This window comes from Ctenopharyngodon idella, chromosome 6, assembly GCF_019924925.1.
Source record: "Ctenopharyngodon idella isolate HZGC_01 chromosome 6, HZGC01, whole genome shotgun sequence".
Lineage (NCBI taxonomy): Eukaryota > Metazoa > Chordata > Actinopteri > Cypriniformes > Xenocyprididae > Ctenopharyngodon > Ctenopharyngodon idella.
Window position 1 is genome coordinate 31,395,642 of NC_067225.1, and position 22,018 is coordinate 31,417,659.

General features: G+C 36.2%; 1 protein-coding gene across 2 annotated transcripts in view; it reads right to left on the minus strand.

Moving 5' to 3' along the window:
- cacna2d2a (calcium channel, voltage-dependent, alpha 2/delta subunit 2a) overlaps positions 1 to 22,018 on the minus strand; it is a 211,778-nt gene that overhangs the window by 151,814 nt on the left and 37,946 nt on the right. For both annotated transcript variants that reach the window (XM_051897062.1, XM_051897063.1), the window contains exon 3: positions 8,631 to 8,747. In XM_051897062.1, the coding sequence (XP_051753022.1) occupies positions 8,631 to 8,747 (117 nt within the window). The remainder of the gene's footprint in view (positions 1 to 8,630; positions 8,748 to 22,018) is intronic.

The following is a 22,018-nucleotide window of genomic DNA, read 5'->3' on the forward strand; positions in this document are numbered from 1 at the left end:
AAGGAAACAGCAGAGTTTGAAACACAGAAAAAGAATAGTTTTAAAATAACAGCATTTATGTGATTTTTGTCAGTTAGATTTTATAATGTCAAACATTCTATCAATGTAAGTCAATTATATATTTTTATTTTCTTAAAGTATAATGTAACAACCAAACAAACTTACAGACGTATATTAACACACACTTCTTAGACTAGAAAATGTGTAAATCTGCATTAATTTAATTTAAACATTAACTAATAATCTGAAAATTAAAGTATTTACAAAATATGATTCACAAATGTGTATGCTAATTCACATTTACGAAAAAAAAAAGGTTATATTAAAACTCATAACTCATAACCTAATTCATATTCACAAAATACAATTTGCAAAAGCACAACCACATTTACATTTACAAATTCAAAATACAATTCATAAATATACGAGTATGTTGTATATTTATACTCGTGTATTTATGAATTGTGCTTTGCATTTGAGGATCTTTTTTGTGAATGCAAATTTGGTTGTGTATTTGCAAATCATATTCTGTCAATATGATTTAGGTTATGAGTTATGAAAACTTATTTTGTGGAAGTAAATTACTTAATGAATTAGTGAATTATATTTTGTAAGTAAAATGATTTTGAGACAATTTAAGCCTCATAAGCTCCTGTATTGCACATAAAAAAAATAAAATTCTCAACTCTCAACACTGTAACTCAAGAACATATTTCAATAGCAATGATTCTCTACGTTTACAGTAAATGATGGAAATGATTTTATCAAAGTCTTCAAGGGTTTGCTGGAGCATTGTGGCATACAGTAGACGGAGCTTCCAGCACGATAAAACCAGCCGACTAAACTTGACAAGTTCTCACATGGACCAATTGACTGTTTGTCACCTGGATTGCAATCTCCAGGTCCCTGTGGGTGCCATGTTTGTGACACATGACCGGTCACATGACCGGCCGCCAACTCTGGACTGAACTCTGAGGGGCAAACCACACGAGTCATGACATGACACATGGTCAGGTGAAATGAACAAATGACAAACTGAACTGTGCTGATGAATAATACAGTATCTGTGGTGGTGGTAATGCTGCTGTTTTCTGAAATTTTAAAATACACTGTGAACTAAGTCTGTTAAAGGATGAAGTCAAAAATCATGAAAACTCACAAATTCACTTCCTAATTACACACACACACATTAACTTTTTTTCCATGGCCACAATTTTGACTGATACCATGGGGAAAAACTGCCATATAGATATTTTTAATATTATCTCATATAGGTTATATTAGGCTGCTGTCACTTTAAGAACTGACGCAAAGATCCATTATACTGTTACACATGCATTTTTTTCTCCACTGTTTACGTTCACTTAAAACATAACTGACTGTGTTTAAGTGAATACTCGCGAAGGTCGGCATTTTGACATTATTTTGTGTTCATTTGACTTTAAGCACAATAAGAGGTACAGAGAGGCGGCTTTATGTGTGCACACCATAGACTGTAAAAAAATATGGAAGTAGTGTCCGTGACGTCACTCGTAGATTTCTGAATAGCATTTTTGAAGCGCAAATGAGGCCGCTACCATCTTAGCAGCGCGTCACCGCACGTCACTCCCGGATAACTGAAAATGGGCAAAGAGGCAGGATGTGGTTGGAACCAAAGTGACTGGTTACTGAAACCACACCCGCCTAGCTCGACGTGATCATGTTAGCAGGCAAAGGATCTATCTATCTAAAATATTAATAAAGATAACAAGTTATAGAAAGTTCTAAAGATTTACTGTCAATCTACAGTGTCTTTTTTTTCGATATAGATGCACCAACACCAGTAATTAATTTGTGTCGGGTCAGGGTGTGCAAATAACAACACGCAAAATCAAATGGGACTCCATACCTTTGTAATGAAATAGCGATCGTGAGATCAATCCAATCCGTGGCACTTAATTGGGTAAAATTTCCATAAGTGTCCATTGCAAAACAAAAAACTACTTTTTGTCCACAAAAGCATTAAATCCATGAAATATTGATATATTATCCATTGTTTGCATCACATTTCTTCTGAATGATCTGCTCTCCATCATCGTTCTTCAAGAAATGATGCAACCTGAACAGCGTTTATGTTGTAAAACCGTATATGATCGTACATTAGACTCTCACAAACAAATGAGTCCACGTCCAAAATATAATTTTTCAAAATAGTGCAGCAGTTTTAGTTATAATATCCAAGCAGTGCTGTCAGAGTTTAATATTTTCCCACCACTGTCATTGTAGTAAATCTCACAAACAAAACTTTTAGCCAATGCCACGATCCAACAACGTGTGTTCTGTTTATCTTCCGCATGCATTCACATCTACACAGACACAAATCTGTCTCGAGTCTCGACGATTAACGCAGCAAGCCATATTATTTTCTAATTATATAAAACAATCCAGAAAAAAGCACAAATACGGCAGAGATGGTAAATTCAGCAGCTGGAAAAGTGACGGCTCACAGACAGCAGCGGCAATCTACCTGTCACTCAAGTGACCACGCCCTTAATTATGCAGAACTTTAAGGCTTAATATAATTTAAACCGGATGAGTTATAAAAAAAATTCACCCCCCTCAGAGATGTCATGAAGGGCAAAATTATCAGTATAGACCAAAACCACAATTTGTACCAAGCTGTAAACATGTTTTTTTCTGCTGTAAAGTTTGCCATTTTAACATGGGGCTCAATGAGATTCTGCTCTCTTTCGGAGCCTGTCCCTAGCGGCCAGTCGATGAATTGCAGTTTAATTCACTTCCGTATTGGCTTCATTAGAAACTGAGGGAGGTTGCCGCTTGGTGCACACTTTGGTGTGAGCACAAAATCTGCAGAAAATGAGTATTGGAAGAGTTTCAGATATTTCAGTTATTGATATCGAAAAATCAATATTTTTGACAACACTACACTGCACTTAGTTTATTTCACATGCCTTTTTAAAAGACTACAATTGAAAAATATATATATTATATATAAAATTCAACCCGCCAAAGTGGCTAGTAGGAGTGACTGCGTTACACACCACTGCTGAAACACACCCGCATTTGGCAGATTGACGGGTGTTATATATATTTATTTACTTACTTACTTATGACAGAACGTCCAAAACACCACAAACATACACATTACACAGAAATTTCATTAATGTGACCGTACCTTAACAGAACTCAAGTACATTTAAATTGTACTATATATGAAATTCTATGAAGCGGTTTCATGCTTTTATAAACCAATGTGAATAATAATAATATTTTAATAAAAATAGGGTAACACCATTTCAATAGTCCACTTTAACCTTAACATGAAATCCCTATACTCAATACTCCAATGAGAGTTACTTGACCTGTAGTTGCAAATGAATGATTTAGCTGACATGCGGTTGCAAAGTTACTTATAATTAGTAGAATGTCTAAAGTAGACATAAATAAAGTGTAACCATAAATAGTTCTTTAATATTGCTACATTAATTTTTTTTGTTTTGTTTTTGATACATTTTAGAGTCTGGATTATTTATTTTCTAAAATGTAATGTCTGTTAGCTTAATTATCAAAAGTTAATATAAAGTGTTACCCACCCCTATTAATGTGCCCCTACAGAAATACAAAAGTGCTGTGCTGCCCTACTGAGTATTTTCTGCCTGATGAGGCCAATCAAAACCATCCTCTCATTAGTGAAACAGCAGGAGTAATTAATTGTGTGTTTATTTTTAGGGGCAGCAGAGAGCACGGGACTAAATTTAGCACGTACGAAGATCTGGGGGCCCGGCCAATTAAACGCGGGCAGAGGAGAGTAAACCAGGGTACCAAAAAAACAAATTGCGATATGATGAAGTGTGTGTGTGTGTGTACATTATGACACGCTACAACCACTCTGTTTCCTTTGTGTGTCTGCTTCGACAATGTCATACTGAATTTCACGGTGTAAGACAGCCTGATTCACTCGGTCACATGCTGCGCATCTGCGCAACGTCCAGTCAATACGATCCAGTTCATCATAATAGTCCTAATCAGGGTCAGTCATACACAGTCTACATCATATGTGTGCACACACACTATAGCCTTTGGAAATTGTGCTTACTAGTCTGTAAGATGTTATTTTTGCAGAAGTTTCTCCTGTGAGGAAAATATGACATCACTGCCGCACTCGCCCGTAAGTGACACAGCGTAAGTGATGCAATGTGCTCGGAGTTTGATTGGCAGGTTCTGTTCTGCAGTATCAGCTGGTTTGGGGAGCACAAAAAGCAATCCATAAAAGAGAGAAAGAGAGAGGCACAAAGCTCAGCTCAGCTGTGATCCGTACGGCTGCAACACTGTTCGTTTACATGACAGCTTCCCAAGCTCGGCCTTGACATCTGTCACTCACACCCACCACGGTCACAGTAATAAACTTTTAAGAGCTTCTAAAAATACATGGCGGGACACAAACACACAAACACGAGCAGAAGCAGTCAGACCGTCCCAGAAGAGCAGCGCAACATCAGAATAACATCAGCCCTTCATGAGGAATCTGTCTCAGATCATTAAAATGCTACTAAATGCGTCTGCTGAACTACCAGACAGGAAATGACACGTTTCAGGACAACATGGCTGACCCAAATGCACATCAATCCTCTAGAGTAAAACAACAGAGACAAAAAAAAAGAAGTTGGAAAGAAGGAAAGCAGAGAGGGATCTCATTCATGAAACAAATGTATGAAACGATTTATGAAAGAATGGTTTTTACGAACAGTTTGCACAGGAATTTGTTAATTAAATGCAACTATTTATGCACAGTTTACACAGAAATTCAATATGCACATGATTCAGTGCTACTGTTTACATAGAAATGATTTTCTGAACAACTTACATTGAAATTTGCTAAGTAAAATTTAAATTCAAAGAGCTGATATACAACCAATTTACAAAAATTCATTATAAAAATTTTATGTGGTAACATAAGAATGATTTTGCTACAAATTATTCAAATTCAGGCATTTCGAGCCAATTCAAAGCAACAATTTACTTGTGAATTGTTTTGCAAACCAGTTACACAGAAATATGTAATGCATAAAATCAAATCAATGCAGAAATATACTAAAGCATGAACTATTGATTATGCACATATTTCAAAGCACTAGTCAATGTAAGAATGATTTTTTGAACAGTTTACACAGACATTCATTATTTACATAATTCAATGCTTCAATTTCTGGTTCTTCTGCTTGTTTGATTTTGCAAACAATTTACCTGGAAATTTGCTATGTACATAAACAAATCAAAGTGACAATTTACATATAAACTGTTTTACAAACAATTTACACAGAAATCTCTTTGTTGTGTACATAATTAAACGTGGTTTAAATAGAAATGATTTTATGAATGATTTACACAGAAATTTGCAGTATTGCCAATTCAAATATTTAATATTTTTTTCACAAACATCGATTATGTACATTTCAATGCGTCAATTTATGCTTTTACGAATAATTTACATAGACATTAGGTCTGCTCGATTTTCATAGATAAAGCCAATGGAAAAATGACATCCTCCTGGCAGCTTTGGTGAACTATTTTGAACGGACTATGATTTGGGACACACTAATGTGAATCTCACATATTATTTAGGACAGGCAGTATGTGAATTGGGGCGCAGGGTCTATCTTTCACACTCATTAGCGGTGACCTAAAGAAGCAGGTGTGAATAAACAGGTCAATGCAGGTGTGGACCAGTTTCTGCACTTGAAACGACAAAATGAACATTGTCTAAAATCTGTAGAACCTAATTTCTAATTTCGATACCATATAAAACAAAGAGAAATCAACTTCCTGGCGATAAAGTTTTGTATTATGGCTTACGATTTTCACTATAGCTTTCCAAAATTCTGTCAATTCTATGCATGTTTTTAAAGGGGATTTTTTTTTTATATTTAATCTTTTTGCACAAAAAAACCCCAAACATATATGTAGAAAAATCGTCATTTACAGACATAGCGTTATGAAATCGTTTACTTGCGGTTTGTGGTGCAGCTGCTGTCAGATCCAATACAGTTGACTGCTTTATCTGTCAACAAATGTTTCTTTGCGAACTTTTCATTGCCTCATTTACAAAGCAAAATCAATTCTATGCACGTTTTTAAATATTTTTCCATGTGTAAAAGATTATGAGATTGCAGCGAATTATTAATTTATTGTGAAAACAGCTATAAATCACAATACAAGATTTAATATGATCCATCTATGTGCTTCTATTAAACAATGTCAAAACTCATCCCCTCCAACTCTTTATCATGAGATTACAAGACGTCTCCTCATTCCTTTCTTGATTTACCTTGTTCTACATCCTGCGTCCTACATTGCTCACTCTTTCCTCTCGATTTCTCCCGTCTGCAGCTCATTTTGAAATCAATGATTTCAGAACTTCATTTCCTCGCATTTCCTGACGCCTGAAGGGCCGTTCTCATTCTGGGCCCATTTTCTCTCTCTCTCTCACTCTCTCTCTTTCTCTCAGTTGTCGGGAGTCTGCTGGGCTTTGGGAGATGGTTCGGTCTAGTCGCCAGCATATTGCTGGCCCCGATAGCAGCGGGCCTATCTTTAGCTGTTCAGTCAAGAAAGCTGCTCGGAAGCACTCCGAGCTCTGCCGCTTTCTGGCGAACCAACTCAAATCCAGAGCACTGAAACATCGGCTCTGTTCCAAACCCTAGTGAGCTGCCTTGCAAAATGTGCAACAGCCATCAGTACGCAGCAACATTACGTTGCTTTACCAGATGTCTCATTTGAGCACAAATTTAAAGGGGAGCTATAATGCCCCTTTCACAAGATGTAATATAAGTCTCTGGTGTCCCCAGAATGTGTCTGTGAAGTTTCAGCTCAAAATACCCCACAGATCATTTATCATAGCTTGTCAAATTTGCCCCTATTTGGTTGTGAGCAAAAACACGCCGTTTTTGTGTGTGTCCCTTTAAATGCAAATGAGCTGCTGCTCCCGGCCCCCTTTCCAGAAGAGGGCGGAGCTTTAACAGCTCACGCTTCGGTTGCTCAACAACAACAAAGCTGGAGAATCTCACGCAGCCAAAATGAGGATTGTCAGTAACGATGTTCAGCCTTACATTGTTCAAACCAGAGTCGGACACTGATGGAGAGACTCAGGAAGAAGTTACAACATTTAGAATGAAACTGGACGTTTCTGAATGGTTAGTGGATAAATTTATGTAGTTGCTGTGGAGTTGATTCAACTCATCAACTAGTATGTGCCGTCATGTTAATCTAGACCCTCGTTTGTGAAGTAGTCCGGCGTAAAATGACGGCATGGCAACAACAACTCTTCCTCTTCTCTAAAGCAGCCCAACATGGCCTCAACCCCTTTGTTGCGTGTTCTCAGGGGCAGGATTTATGTACATTTTAGGGTTTGTGATGTCACCAACCCAGGAAAGAAGTTCGTTGTAGTCCCTACCAGCCATTTGTTGTAGTCCTTCAACAGAGAATTCTTTTGCATTGAACTTTGAGTGTCGTAACTTTGCAGATGTTGTTTATGCTCAAACAGCAACATTACACACTAACTAAAGTTAAAAAAGTGAAATCATAATCAACCACCCCTTTAAATCAGCATCACTTGCATCTTTCACAGAAAAGCCAATCACGGAATGCATTGTAATGAATCCAAAATGGTGTGTGTTCTAAACAGAATTCCAATTCAATGAATTGCAACATTGTAAACAAACTATTTTTCGTACAGCAAAAGTAGCTAGTAGGGATGGGCCAGAATTGATGAACTAGTCAAATAGCATGTTTAATATTGTTGGTGCTTTTAAAAGGTGATGCAGAGATGCAACTTCAGAGTGTTATAGTGGTAAAACTCATGTGCTTTAAAGCACTGGTGCCATCAAAGTAGCATTTTTGCAGTTCAGATGTCTTAGAAGGTCACTGCCTAGATAGGGAGTAGAGAGCGAGGTAGCACACTAGAGTTTGGAACAGTCATTTAGAGTCTTCTGAGTGTCTGCACGGCATGACTCACATTCAAGAATCTCAGCTAATCTTGCTTGAACGGCAATTTATGATAAGAAATTCTGAGTGTCTCCAGTGAAAGACCTAAGGCAGTGTTCATATGCTACTTTTAGTCAAAAGTACTTGACTTACCAAACACATGACTCATTTCTGAAGCTTAATAAACACTCATTTTTCAGCTGGAATTGTCACAATATGCCTCCATATTCCACATGCTTCAATCAACCTTTAAAAGACTCAACCAAAACAACCAAAAAGCACTTCCAGTTCTTTAAAGAATACCATGTTGCGTATGTGCAAAATAACATGGTAGTTTTTTTTACGAGAATGTGTAAATGCGATGTTCCATTCATCCCAAACTCTTTGAGCGTCTTATGTTTGGCTGTGTCGATGTCCTGTGGATTTGAGGAGGGAGCAGATTGGAGGAAGACAAACTCATTACCTGCTTAGTTAAGCAGGCTAATAGAGAACAGTGGGCATTGATAATATTTTTTTAGAAATCCAATTTTTTTCTGATTGAAAGAGACAGTGGATCGATTCCCCTTTTTTAATGTAACAGATAAGAGTTTTACACCACGATTATCAACGGCTCAACATCCTGCTGGGAGAGAGGGGTTGTTAGTGCTGCTCACCTCCAGAGCTTTACGTTTCCTTTTCAGCAGATTGGCGATGTCTTCTGCCACCTTCTCCACCAGCTGTTTCGGTGTATTTCGCTCCACATTAAAATGACTTTTCTTGTCGATATAAATCTGTGGGAGGGCAAAGGTCAAAGGTCAGGCACACAATGATTTCCTTTGTGATCAATTACATGAACAATGCACCTCAAAACAATTATATTTCAAAATTTTACATATAAAATTCAATATATATGAATATAATCATTTATATATTTGCTCCAAAATGTTTAATACAATACAATAGTCAACTCTCTCAGGAAATCTTACTCATGGACAATTAAAACCTAACAGGGTCTCTTCATTGATGATTGATTTAATACAAATCTATTAATCTTATTATCTACAGCTGTACATTTATTCCACTTTTCATTTGCACATACTACACTTCCATTTTGCACATAACTGTACATCTGTATATAGCATATCTATATATATATATGTAATTCTGTCTATGCTGTATTTTTATTACTGTATTATATTCATTTTATTGCCTTTTTTATTGTATTATATTCCCTTTTATGTCTGTACTTCTTTTTTCTGCACTGGAAGCTCCACTGCATACACATTTATCCAAACAGTACATTTAAAAAACAATCAACATTAATTTAATTAAATTAAACTAAGTGAAAAAGAGTGCAAGTCAGGCCACAATCTGATGTGGACTTATGGGTCAGCATTGTTCCTAATGTCAGCGGTTTTTCCCAGTGATTTACACACAGCAGGTCTGGTCTTACAGCCTGACTCAGCACACCGCCATGCCGTCCACGGTAATCTGACCCCCTGGGATGCCCACTTATCCCCTCCACCCCAGGGACTCCATTACCCACAAATCCATCTATGTCAAACTGAGGACTAGGCAAAAAGCCAATAGCAATCTCCCTAGAAAGAGGGGTCCGTTCACACACACACGCTCTCATACAGCTGGCAGAGCATTTAGTAAGGGCTGTGGCCTCTAACACTGTGTTTGAAGCTGTACGTTCCCCTGTTACCAGATAATGGCTGAACCACAAGCACTGTTTTACGTCAACTTGAGAGAATTGGGACAGAATTGGCGGCTTCCATCGAATGGACTGACGACTGGAGAGGGAGGGACATTACCGTAACCTACTTTTAAAGCTGTGATACTTGTTATTTTTGGAATACAATTATAGAGCCTTTCCAAAAGTCATTAGCATGTTTGAAAAAAAAAAAGTTATGGAAGATAGTGATCTCATAAAATCATAAAACAAGAACACAGTTCCCATTTAAAGTCAGTACACTAAAAAAATTGGAGATATTTTATTTTTTCTGCCTGCCTTAACATGCAATTAAGACTAATACATTCTAATAGACAACGCATTTAAGCAGAAAGGTCAATAACACCGTAAAAAGACAATAATATAAAGAAAATAAAGAAAATATATAAATGGTGTACGTGTGTGTATATATATATATATATATATATATATATATACACACACACAATTGAAATTATATTGAAATTATATTTATATAACAATAAATAATCAATCATTCTCATTATAAATTTTGGGATTTTAAACGCCCTTTTAATGTTCAAAGGAAAAACAATATTTAGATATATAGCCAATGCTAAACTGCCCTTATTGCGATGCAGTATGCTATTATTAACAATAACAAAACAGGTTTAAATTTAATCTGTAAATATTTGTATTCAGTTAAGTGTGAAATGCTGGAGTGACTCATGGACTTTAGCTTTCAGGAAAAGAAATTAGGTCAAAATGTGGAGAAAATAATATACTTTAGATTGTGTGTGTGTGTGTGTGTGTGTGTGTGTGTGTGTGTGTGTGTGTGTGTGTGTGTTGAGAGGAAGAACAGCAGGCAGGAGGGTCTGCTGTCTGGGTCGGGCCAAGAGATCTAGCTGAACTGGGCCAAACACACTCACACCACTGAACCAGAGCGAGCAAGAGCCTGTCAAATCCAATATGCTGCCATTGGCAGTCACACATCACACACACATAAGTACATAATGACAGACTCAAACAAACAAACACAACACAAACTACCGTGATCTCCAATAGAAGGACAGAAGCAGAACACACAGTGTGCTCGTTAGTGAGGAGAACTCGTCCCAGTATGCCAAACTGAGACTGTGCTAGTATAAACACACAGATGGTGCAAGAGAAAGAGAATAAGGGGAAGATACAAAAAAAAAAAAAAAAACCCCTCAAATATGATCTGAGATTCTGCTTGGTGCACACTTCAAGTATACACTCAAGTTATTAAAATCAATCCAATGTATGAGAGTTTCTCAGGGGCATCTATCACTACGGGTAATTCCAATATAACATAATACTATGGTAATTATAATTATAGGCCTATATACATGACAACTGCTCTATCTGGGTCAGCGGCAGCGCAAACGTCAAAACGTCTTTGATTTTGTCAAAGGTTTAATAGACACAGGCAAATCGTAGTCATTTAGAAATGAGATCGCCTGGGTGTTTGAATCAAGACTGCAATCTTTTAACAATTAATCATGCAGCTCTAATATATATATATATATATATATATACACACACACACACACACACACACATAGACATAAATATATATATATATATATATATATATAGGGGTGTAGGGGTGTAACGGTACATGTATCCACAACAGGAAAAAGCGCAGAAGAAGAACAGATGATCTATGCATAAACATGTTTACATATAATCTCTCAACCAGTGTTTCAACCACGGAAAGACATCAATAAAATAGCTTGAGAATAATAAGTCACGTAGAATTACATTTACCTTAGGCAAGTCATTTAGTGTCAGCATGTTAGTTCACTAGAGAAATGAACTCTAGAGGGAGCATTTCACTAAATATATGCACTATATATTAGCTTATAAATGTATTATATTTACTTTACCTGTTAGTAATGTCTTGATTATTTAATAAATTTGTCATGAAAACAAGTAATGAAAACAGTAACTGTGTAAATGATTATATTTTTAAAGAATTAATTGGAGTAGAAAAATAATTGAAAAATAATTTTATAATTAGATTTAATTTAATTTAGAAGTTAGTGCAAAACCTGTCTTATGTGCAATTTACATGTTTTTTATTATTTGAGTGTTGATTATTATATCTAAAAATAACAAGCAATTTTATGTTTGGTTTTCTCCCCCTGCTGTACCGAACCCGTACCGAACCGTGACTTCAATATCGAGTTATGTACCAAACCTCCATGTTTGTGTACTGTTACACCCCTAATATATATCATAACATGTCAAATATCATATTAATATATATACACACACACACAAATATCATATATATTGATATCTGAGTAATGATATTTGATCCTAGACATTTCCTTTTGTGTTCTACTGTAGAAAGTAAGTCATACAGTGAGTAAATGATAACTTAAAACAGCTCAGTAAACACTTCAACAGAAGAGACCTGCGATTACACTCCAGCAGATTAACTTTCCCACCCTGACAGCGAGTTTCTTTTTCTAAACACCAGAGAAAAAGCAGCAAAGGAGTTTCAGTTTGACCTTGTGTCTTATTTTTTTCTCCGTCAAAAGATTTGTTTGAGGTTTTCATTTTTTTTTACGTGACTGGCTCGCGTCGGCGAGAAAAACGGCTCCGCTTATCAGCCCATGAAGGCGGACTGTTGACAGAGACAGATGCTGCGTCATTAAGGAATATTAGTGGACTCTGCCAAGCAGACAGTGCACGCATCCCGCCAGGCAAAGGAACAGTTCAATAAAACCGAGAGAGAGCGAGAGAGAGACAGGGAAACTCTGAGTCAGACAATGCTAAGAGGAAGCAGTCAATGGAAGAAAAAGATATGGCCTCCAGAGATCTGAACGGAGAGATTCGATACAGATGTGGCAAGACGGAAAGGACTAAGGGACTTGAGTGACAAGAAACATACATAACGTGAGCGCTACTCCCGCAGAGGCTGCAGACAACAGACTAATAGAAAAGGAGGTCTATAGATCAAGCAGGATAAGAGCAGGTGGGGAACTTGAGCGCTGGAAAAAGAGAGATGCACGTCTGTTGTGAGAAGACGGTCATGACTGCTGTTTTTCATCAACAAATAAATGTTGGTGCCTTCATTGATCTACTTTAACTCAACATAAAATGCTGTTGAAACCATTTTACTTCCACAACAGGATATTTATCTTTCTCGAATTAATTGGATAAAAGTGCCTCTATGTGACAGGTGGTTGAAGGGGAGGAGCTCAAAAATAAGAGGTCTTGGTGACATCAACTGAAAAGGAAAGTCGTTTCAGAGGCGGAGCAAGTCTGGTGAAAGATCGCATTGAGGAATAAAAACTCAGGCAGGCAGATTCTCTACAGGTGTCACAGAGACAGATGTGATTTGTCATCTATGCAGTGATATCTGACAGGTAATAGGGATTTTATACAGCAGTTTAACTAGCTTAAACAGCACAACTTCATGGGTTAACAAGCTTCATCACAATTTCAAGTTTATAGCATACAGTAGTTGGGTGTTACCTACTGTAAACGGAGGACTAAATAAACACTCACTTTCCATACTCTTCCATAAGTGGTTTATTTAATGTGTCCACAATGTTTAACATTGATGTCATTCACAAAAAGTCATGAACATTATTAACACTATGTCAATGCCAATTCAAATGACATTTTAATAAAATGGCAGACTCATTTCTCATGCTAAGGCTATAACACTAAAATTTGATGCATCCTAAATAAACACAATTAAAGAAGACCTATAATGCCCCTTTTCACAAGATGTAATATAAGTCTCTGGTGTCCCCAGAATGTATCTGTGAAGTTTCAGCTCAAAATACCCCACAGATCATGTATTATAGCTTGCAATATTTGAACCTATTTGGGTGTGAGCAAAAACACGCCGTTTTTGTGTGTGTCCCTTTAAATGCATATGAGCTGCTGCTCCCGGCCCCCTTCCCAGAAGAGGGCGGAGCTTTAACAGCTCGCGCTTCGGTTGCTCAACAACAACAAAGCTGGAGAATCTCACGCAGCCAAAATTATGAATGTCAGTAACGGTGTTCAGCCTTACATTGTTCAAACCGGAGTCGGACACTGATGGAGAGACTCAGGAAGAAGTTACAACTTTTAGAATGAAACTGGTCATTTCTGAACGGTTAGTGAATAAATTTGTGTAGTTGCTGTGGAGTTGATTCAACTCATCGACTAGCATGTGCCGTCATGTTAATCTTTTTTGCAAATTCAGCGTTGAATTGACCCTCGTTTGTGAAGCAGTGACTTAATTTGAATAAAGATATAGTGATTATTTCATTAATTAAATCATAATGATAGATTATCATACTTTAAACATTGAACACATGAGTCTGAGTCTAAGATGGGTAAAACAATAAAATATAATAAAAAACAATAGACAGAAAGATAGTTTTAATATAACCTTCGTATAACACAAATATGTTATCTATTGTTTTAATAAAAAAATCAACCCCTGGGATTTAAAAGCACAGCTAACCAGCACAAACCTGCATGGAAATTCATGCTAGTCTATAGCTGGACTCTCCAGCGGGGATGACAATAAATCAGAACCGCTTTCAGCAATAATGTGTCAGACTGAGCCAAACTCTGAAAGATGCCATGTTAACTACTGGCTCACGTCGCTGTTCATGAGGAAAACTGACCGTTTGAGCAGATGGTGTATTAGATGAGTGTGCCGATGCTAACTACCAATGCAGCGGATTCAATTCTGATGTTGCCCGTCCTTTCAGACAGACATTTACACAACAAGCACTAAAAGAACACACCATCAGGCTGTAAAATAGCACACAAAGATGGACAGAAAAACGGATATGAGCGATGGAGATGCCACACGCTTCTCAGTGCAAAAAAAAGATCCTTTATCTCTCTCTACCTCCTCATCTGTTCATGGTATCAGTCTTTAAGACAGATATAAACGTCAGCTCTTTATTAACTTGCTGATGGACGGGATTGTGTGTGCATCACTTCCTTTTTTGTGTCTCTTTTGCCCTCTACCTCTCAATCACTCTCTCTATAACAGCAGCTCCTATAATTACTAAAGAGTAACGACCAGCCCTAGTTGACGTCATGCTGACTTTAATGCATTATATTCATTAAAATAAAACAGATTTCAAGACTGAGACAGCAAGGTAAAACCACTAAAATCCACCTATAAACACTGTTTAAACATTATATAATGATACAATGCAGAAATCGGGAGGGCAAGGGGCTGATGGAGGTTCGGGTACGGGTGGGTTAGTTATGCGCCTAAAGTCAATGTCACAACACAGGATGCAATTAAGGAAAATTGTGCTGTAATCTGCCAATTACTTCTGCGTTCCTTGGATAGAGCTGATAACTAATTAATGTAGAGAAGGTGGAAACAGGAAACCAGCTGTGACACATAAGTTCACACACACACACACACACACAGACAAACATACACTTCAGGCTGTCTTTGATTGAGTTTGACACACAAACTCTCACGGCTACAAACCTCGAAGCCTCCCCTCGTGAGCTGATTGTACTGATAGCTAGGAGGAGTGTGTGTGTGCGTGTGTGTGTGCGTGTGTGTGTGTGTGTTGAGCTCATCATGCTAATCACTCCTCTATTTCCTGCTTTGCTGATGAAGGTCGTCATCTGTCCATCAACATGAGCACAATCTATCGACTTCAAACATTTAATCCTCTCTCCGTTCAATCACTTTATTATCAATGGTGCTTGCTAATCATCATTATTACTATTGCTCATACTTGTGGTTAGAGATTTCAACAAGCTCCTAACTTTGGAATTAAACAACATGTATGGGCGTCATGGATCAGTGCATACAGTCAGACGACGAATACAGTCAGTCACAGGCAATTCACACTCCAATCCAGAAGGGGGCGCATGTGCTAATGCATTGTAGCCAATTTTAACCAGCATTAACCACCTATAACCGCAATAAGCTCTGTGTTTTGTTACTTCTGATAAGAAACAAAGAGCCATCTTTCAAATTCTGTCCATTTTATCTTGAAATTCAAACAATGTGGCGCAACAGATCGCTGTATAGTCGCCTCAGATCAAGCGGCAGCACGGAGCGCGAGTGAACATGATCATCTCTTCCTCTTCACTACTAGTTACAGAATGAACATGAATGAACATCTGAAGGTATGTTGAAAGATATAGTACAACTTACTGAAACGTATCATATCTCGTGTAATCACTGTTTCAGTGATTTCAATCAGTGTTTCAACAGCGGAAAGACGTCAATAAAAGAGCTTGTAAACAATGTCATATAGCATAACATTTACCTCAGGCAAGTCATTCAGTGTCCACGGCTTGTTAGTTTGCTAGAGAAATTAACTCTTTCGCTAAATATATGCACTTGTTAGTGATGTCTTAATTATTTAATGTATGTTTAAATAAATCTGTCATGAAAACAAGTTATGACAGCCACTGTGTAAATGATTATATTTCAACAACAAATTGGAGAAACATGATTTTGTAGTTAGATTTAAAAGTTAATGCAAAAACTGCCTTATGTGCAATTTACATGTTTACATACATTTATTTTATTATTAATATTATTTGAGTATTGATGATTATAACCTTTAATATTATAGTAATGTGCAAGTAAGGGCTCCCTATATAGTTTACAGCATTAGCAGAGATAGGTTTTTTTTATATTTTATCCTTAAGAACATTTTAATTATAATTGATTGAATTTAAAGACAAAGACAGTTTGTTCAGTAAACCACTGTTAAATAAAAAAATAAATGTTTAGTTTTCTTACCCTGCTGTACCGAACCCGTACTGGACCGTGACTTCAAAACCGAGGTATGTACTGAACAGTCATTTTTGTGTACCGTTACACCCCTACTAGCAACCCCCTAGAACATCATAGCAACCTCCCAGAACACCCAAGCAACCACTTAGAATGCCTTAGCAACTGGCCACAATATCCAAGAAACCACCCACAACCATCTAGCACTTGCTGGAGTGTTTTGCACAGGCAAACACCACTTACATTTCCTTCAGTTGTTAATTTCTCCACTCTGTCTCTGGCTCCTGTGTGAGAGTATGTAGCCTGGGGGCTTTTACTCAGGGTTTAGCTAAAATTAAAGTGTGTGTGATTAAAAACAAGAGCATGTTTTAGATGTTGCTCCTAATTGTTCTCGATTACTGAACACCCGAAAGCCTTTTTTTTCTGTTATGGATTAAGTTCCTTAATATATACCGAACATACTCACCCAGAACTCACAGAAACAGATCATACCTCAGTGATTCATCATTAATCCTCTCTGGGCAGAAGACTGAGGCATGTTTTATGATTGTCCGTACGCATGGTCCCCAAACATAGACTTAATCTTTAAAGAAGCCAGACTGAATTAGAATATAACTCATAGCATCACTGCAAACAGATATGGATGGAATCATAATCAACTCCAAAACACTTTTAGTCAGAAACCTCAAGCTAATCAAAAATAATAATAATGTTTGTGCCATGACACACAATCAAACTGCCTTATCAAAACACAACATATCACAATCCTATGAGGAAAATTATATTGCTTCATGGAGCCTGATTTAAATATCAACTTTGTCTCAGATGTTTCTTTTTAGTTGAAATAAAGACTCAAATAAAGACTCAAATAAAGACTCAAATGAAACTATTATTATACTATTATTGACATACAGTAATTGTATAATGCTATAAACTGAATATGGACAGCATAACCCATACACAGTAAAAAACGTTGGATTGTTTTTTTAACCCAACCATTTGGTTACACATATTGGGTCACTGTGTTGGGTTATTTTCCACAAATGTTGGGTTATATTTAACATCATTGGGTTATTTTTACCCAGTTCATTGTTCACAGTTGGGAAAGTGTTATACTAACCCATATTTGGGTTACTTTGTTGGGTTATTTTTAACCCAACATTTTTAAGTGAGTAGAAGAATTTATTGAGAAATGTCACATTGAGATCTCTGACGTCTGATTGCAGACACTGTTATCTTGGCAAATCTGACCACAGTTGGAGTTGTCGTTCAAAAAACATCTAAGGGAGAGACACACATGGGATCTTTTTCTCAAGAGAAACATCTAAGAAGCAGAGGAGACTTAAGAAAAAGGAAAAAGATATTAATCATGATTTTATTTTCCTAGAAGCCACATTTTTATTTTTTCTGTAAATTGCAATACTAGACATCCAATGTCACTCCAATAAAAATGTATTTTCTTCTGAAAACACTTGAAAATGCATAAAAAGATTAGTTTAGATGGCTAAGAGAGCAGCTGCTGCTTTCATGAAGGGATTTGGGGATTTCTTCCCCACCTACAGAGCATGTACGGGTCAGTTGGTAAAATTACATACGAATGTGTCCTTGGACAATGCGTGAAAAAACCGATGTAATCGCAGCATTTCTTATCTTTGAATTCTGCCCAGCGTATTTCTGTAAATGGCGGTGAAATGTCACCAAACGAGTCCCCTGCCACCTCAAATGTCAAATGAATTCTAAACGCGCAGACATTGCCCTTGTACGGGCTAAGTCAATAAAGTTAGCTCTCGCTTACGGAAATATACCTGTCTCAGTCCATAGAAACCCGTTCAAATATGAAGCCATTAGATTCAGTTTAGAGTGATTTATTCAGCTGTGCAATGAGGCATGAGCGGGTGAGAGAACCAGACCAGCGTCAACCATAATGTATACTGGGGCTGGACTGTTTTCAGTCCCGTGCACAGCTAATGATGAGATGAACAAGAAATTTGGGAAGGGTTTGGGAATGTTGGAAAAGAGGAAAAGGAAGTTTAAAGTCAAACATGAAATGGCATTTACAACCCATTTTACTCCCATAATAAACAGGTTCTGGAAGGGAAAAATTTTACTTAAAATTTTTTTAATCGATTACTTATAAATCTTTAAAGACAGACCTTCTGTGAGGTTCATAATCAGTGGTGTAGGCTTTTATTGAAGCCATCTGTTTGCATTATTTTTTAAATAATCATGTTTAACAGCAAAAAACTACATTACCCATGATGCTGTACAGAAAATTCCAACAATCAAAGTCGTCAAATTGCGCCAAAAGAGCAGGAAAATGGCTAAAGAAGAACTGCAAATGATGTAATCAAGTTGGTCTTGCTATCTGTCAAAACACTTAAATATTTGTATATATGCATATGTTGCAATAAACTTCAAATTTATTCTTTCTATAGATATAATCAACAACTTTAAATTAATAGTTTTATATTTCACCATTGTTTTAATTTGACAACGTAATTTGCAATGCTCCATGGGATTGTAGTTCAGTTCACAGTCTTGTAGCTTTGTCTTTTTGACCGATTTTCAAATATTTTTTGCTTCAATTAAAAATTTGTAATGTTGTGATTAGCCTCGTAGTGTTTTAACAAAGAATTTTTACAAAATCCCTATAGGAAAGACTAATGGAAAAAAATATTTACAGAACCTACGGCAATAAAAATGATGGTACCATATACGACAACTGATAATGAAAAAAAAAAAGTAGGATGAGACCATATTTCAGGATGGGATTTCATTGGTTAGTAAAAAGTGGGTGTTGCAGTACATACCAGAATAAATTGTACTGTATAAATTCTGTATACAAAACCGTATTCCGTTTTTTCTTTAAAATAACATGCACAGATGAATTGCTCACTACAGCAAGGAAAGCGACTTCATGTTGACTTTAACATGTATGCTCAAAAAAATATTAAAATACAGTATGTGCACACATCTCTGTGACCAAATGATTCCCACCCCGTTACAGTCCAAATCATCCCTACTGGATTTTTTCCCTCTCCTTCATATCCTGATAAGTGAAAACATAATTTAATTGATGGCCACATACTGTTAAATTCAAACCAGAAAAGAACATTGCAGTGAGCGGCTTTACGGCTACTCCTCTGATCTGCCGTTTGACAGGAAGTTTGCAAACCCAGACAGCCGAGGAGGAGGAGGAGGGTGATGAAGGCTTGCCAGATGTGCATCCCGCTGGTGAAACGACAGGTCTGATCTGCCTTTAATTGCTTACCATTATACCCCCCGAGGAATGCAATTAACACACGAGGAATCTTTTGATAAATCAGAATTGAGCTTGCCGTCCACTGATGGGATATTTTATTTTAATCCGAAATGTTGCTTTATCATTAAAAATGGTTCCAAAATACACAGTTGATCTCTTTGAAATCATCTAGATTTCTGCAGGAACGGCTCCTAAAATCGAATCTGATATTATCAACTATGTCACAATAGAGGCGGTTTAACTTTTACTAACAAACATAGAAACTTAAAACATTGCAATGCATGGTTTACATTTAATACTTTAGGGTTAGAGATTTGCATAAACCTAAGTATGAGCTATGGCATGTTTTAGCAAACCCCACTGACAAGGTCATGAAAGGAAAACGTTCATAACTTCTAGCATAACGACTTGTTGAAAACAATAATTGGGGCGAGCTGTTCCAATCATCGCACAAGTGCATTTGACCTTCGCTGCTACATGAGCAGTATGTTTACCGGCCCTTCACAAACAGATTTGTGTTCAAGTGCAGCATGAAGATTTCAGAAGACCTCAGAAGGGCTGTTGAAGCTCATAAGACTGCAAAGGGTTACCAAAGGATTTCGGTTCACAATCAGAAAGAAATCCAGCATTGCTGCTTCTCCCCGCTGGAGTGATTGTCCTACAAAAGTAAGTCCAAGGACACACTGCAGAATCCTCAAACAATCGACGGAGAACTCCAGGGTGATAGCTAAAGATCTGCAGGGATCACTCACACTTGATAATGGCTGTTCCTGAGCCTACTAGAAGAAAATCACTGAAGATCCGTGTTCATAAGAGGTTATTGTGGACAATAAAAAAAGACAGTAAACCACTGCTGCAACTATCAGGTTTGAATCAGGGTGAATCCCTGGCAAATATTTAGTGCTGTCAAATGATTAATCGCATCCAAAATAAAGGTTTGTGTTTGCATAATATATGTGTGTGTACTGTGTATATTTATTATGTATATATACAGTCAAACCAAAAAATTATTCAGACATTTTTGATATATTTTTACTAGTGGGTGCAGGACACTATAGTTCATTTATAAAATAAAGTAAAATAAAGTAAACTGTGACATATTATACCCAAAAATTCTTCATACAGTGGACTACCAGTAAAATTGATAAAAATTTGGGACCAAAAATTATTCAGACACTTTGACCTGACCATGACCAAGTGTTATCTGATTAAGTTTAATTTTTTCTGACACATTTTAACTCTGAGATCTTGCATTAATGCATTAATGAATGAAATGTTCAAGGTGTCTGAATAAATTTTGGTTTGACTGTAAATACACATATATGTATTTATTTAAGAAATATTGACATGTATGTATGTATATTTATATATAATTTATATGATATATAAATAGACATTATATATATGTATATATATGTATATATGTATATATATGTGTATATATATATATATATATATATATATATATATATATGTGTGTGTATATATATATATATATATATATATATATATATATATATATGTAAAATACATTTTTGTTAAATATATACATGCATGTGTGTGTATATTTATATATACATAATAAGTATACACAGTACACACATATATATTATGTAAACACAAACTTTTATTTTGGATGCGATCAGCATTCCCAATTATGTCACATTTCCAAAAAAATACCAATATATTCATTTATATTTTGCATTAAGAATGTTATGTCTATTTTTAGGACTAATAACACGTTTGCATTATGACATTTTCATGATAATTAAGCACAAATGCTTAATTACTCTAAAGTGTCTTATTTTTTGGTAATTTTCATTTATTTACTTTGCAAAAATATTGATTATTTTTAAGATACTTTTACAAAATTTATATAAAAATATTTTTTATAATAATTAGTATTATAATATAGTCTATTATTATTATAAAATTATTATTATTATTATAAAAACAGATTTAAAACAATATAAAATTAAAAATGATAACTGTGTGTATGTGTATATATATATATATATATATAATATATATATGTATACACTGTTGTATTCAGGTCTTGGCATCATTAATGAACCAAATAATTCCATATTCTGACATAAAATGGCATGACAACGAAGCTGAATGTCCAAAGCAAATGCTCCAAGAAACACACACAAACTAAAACTATATAAGATAAGGGTCACAAGAGAGGACAGGATTTAAAACTCTGTGCAGGTTACATTCTTGCCAATAAAAAGGGGACACATTTAAGCGATCACACCTAATCTACATCAACAAAGCATCACACTCTCTGCAACATCACTGCCATGGATCAGGTGTGCATTTGCATCTGTAAGTGTATTTG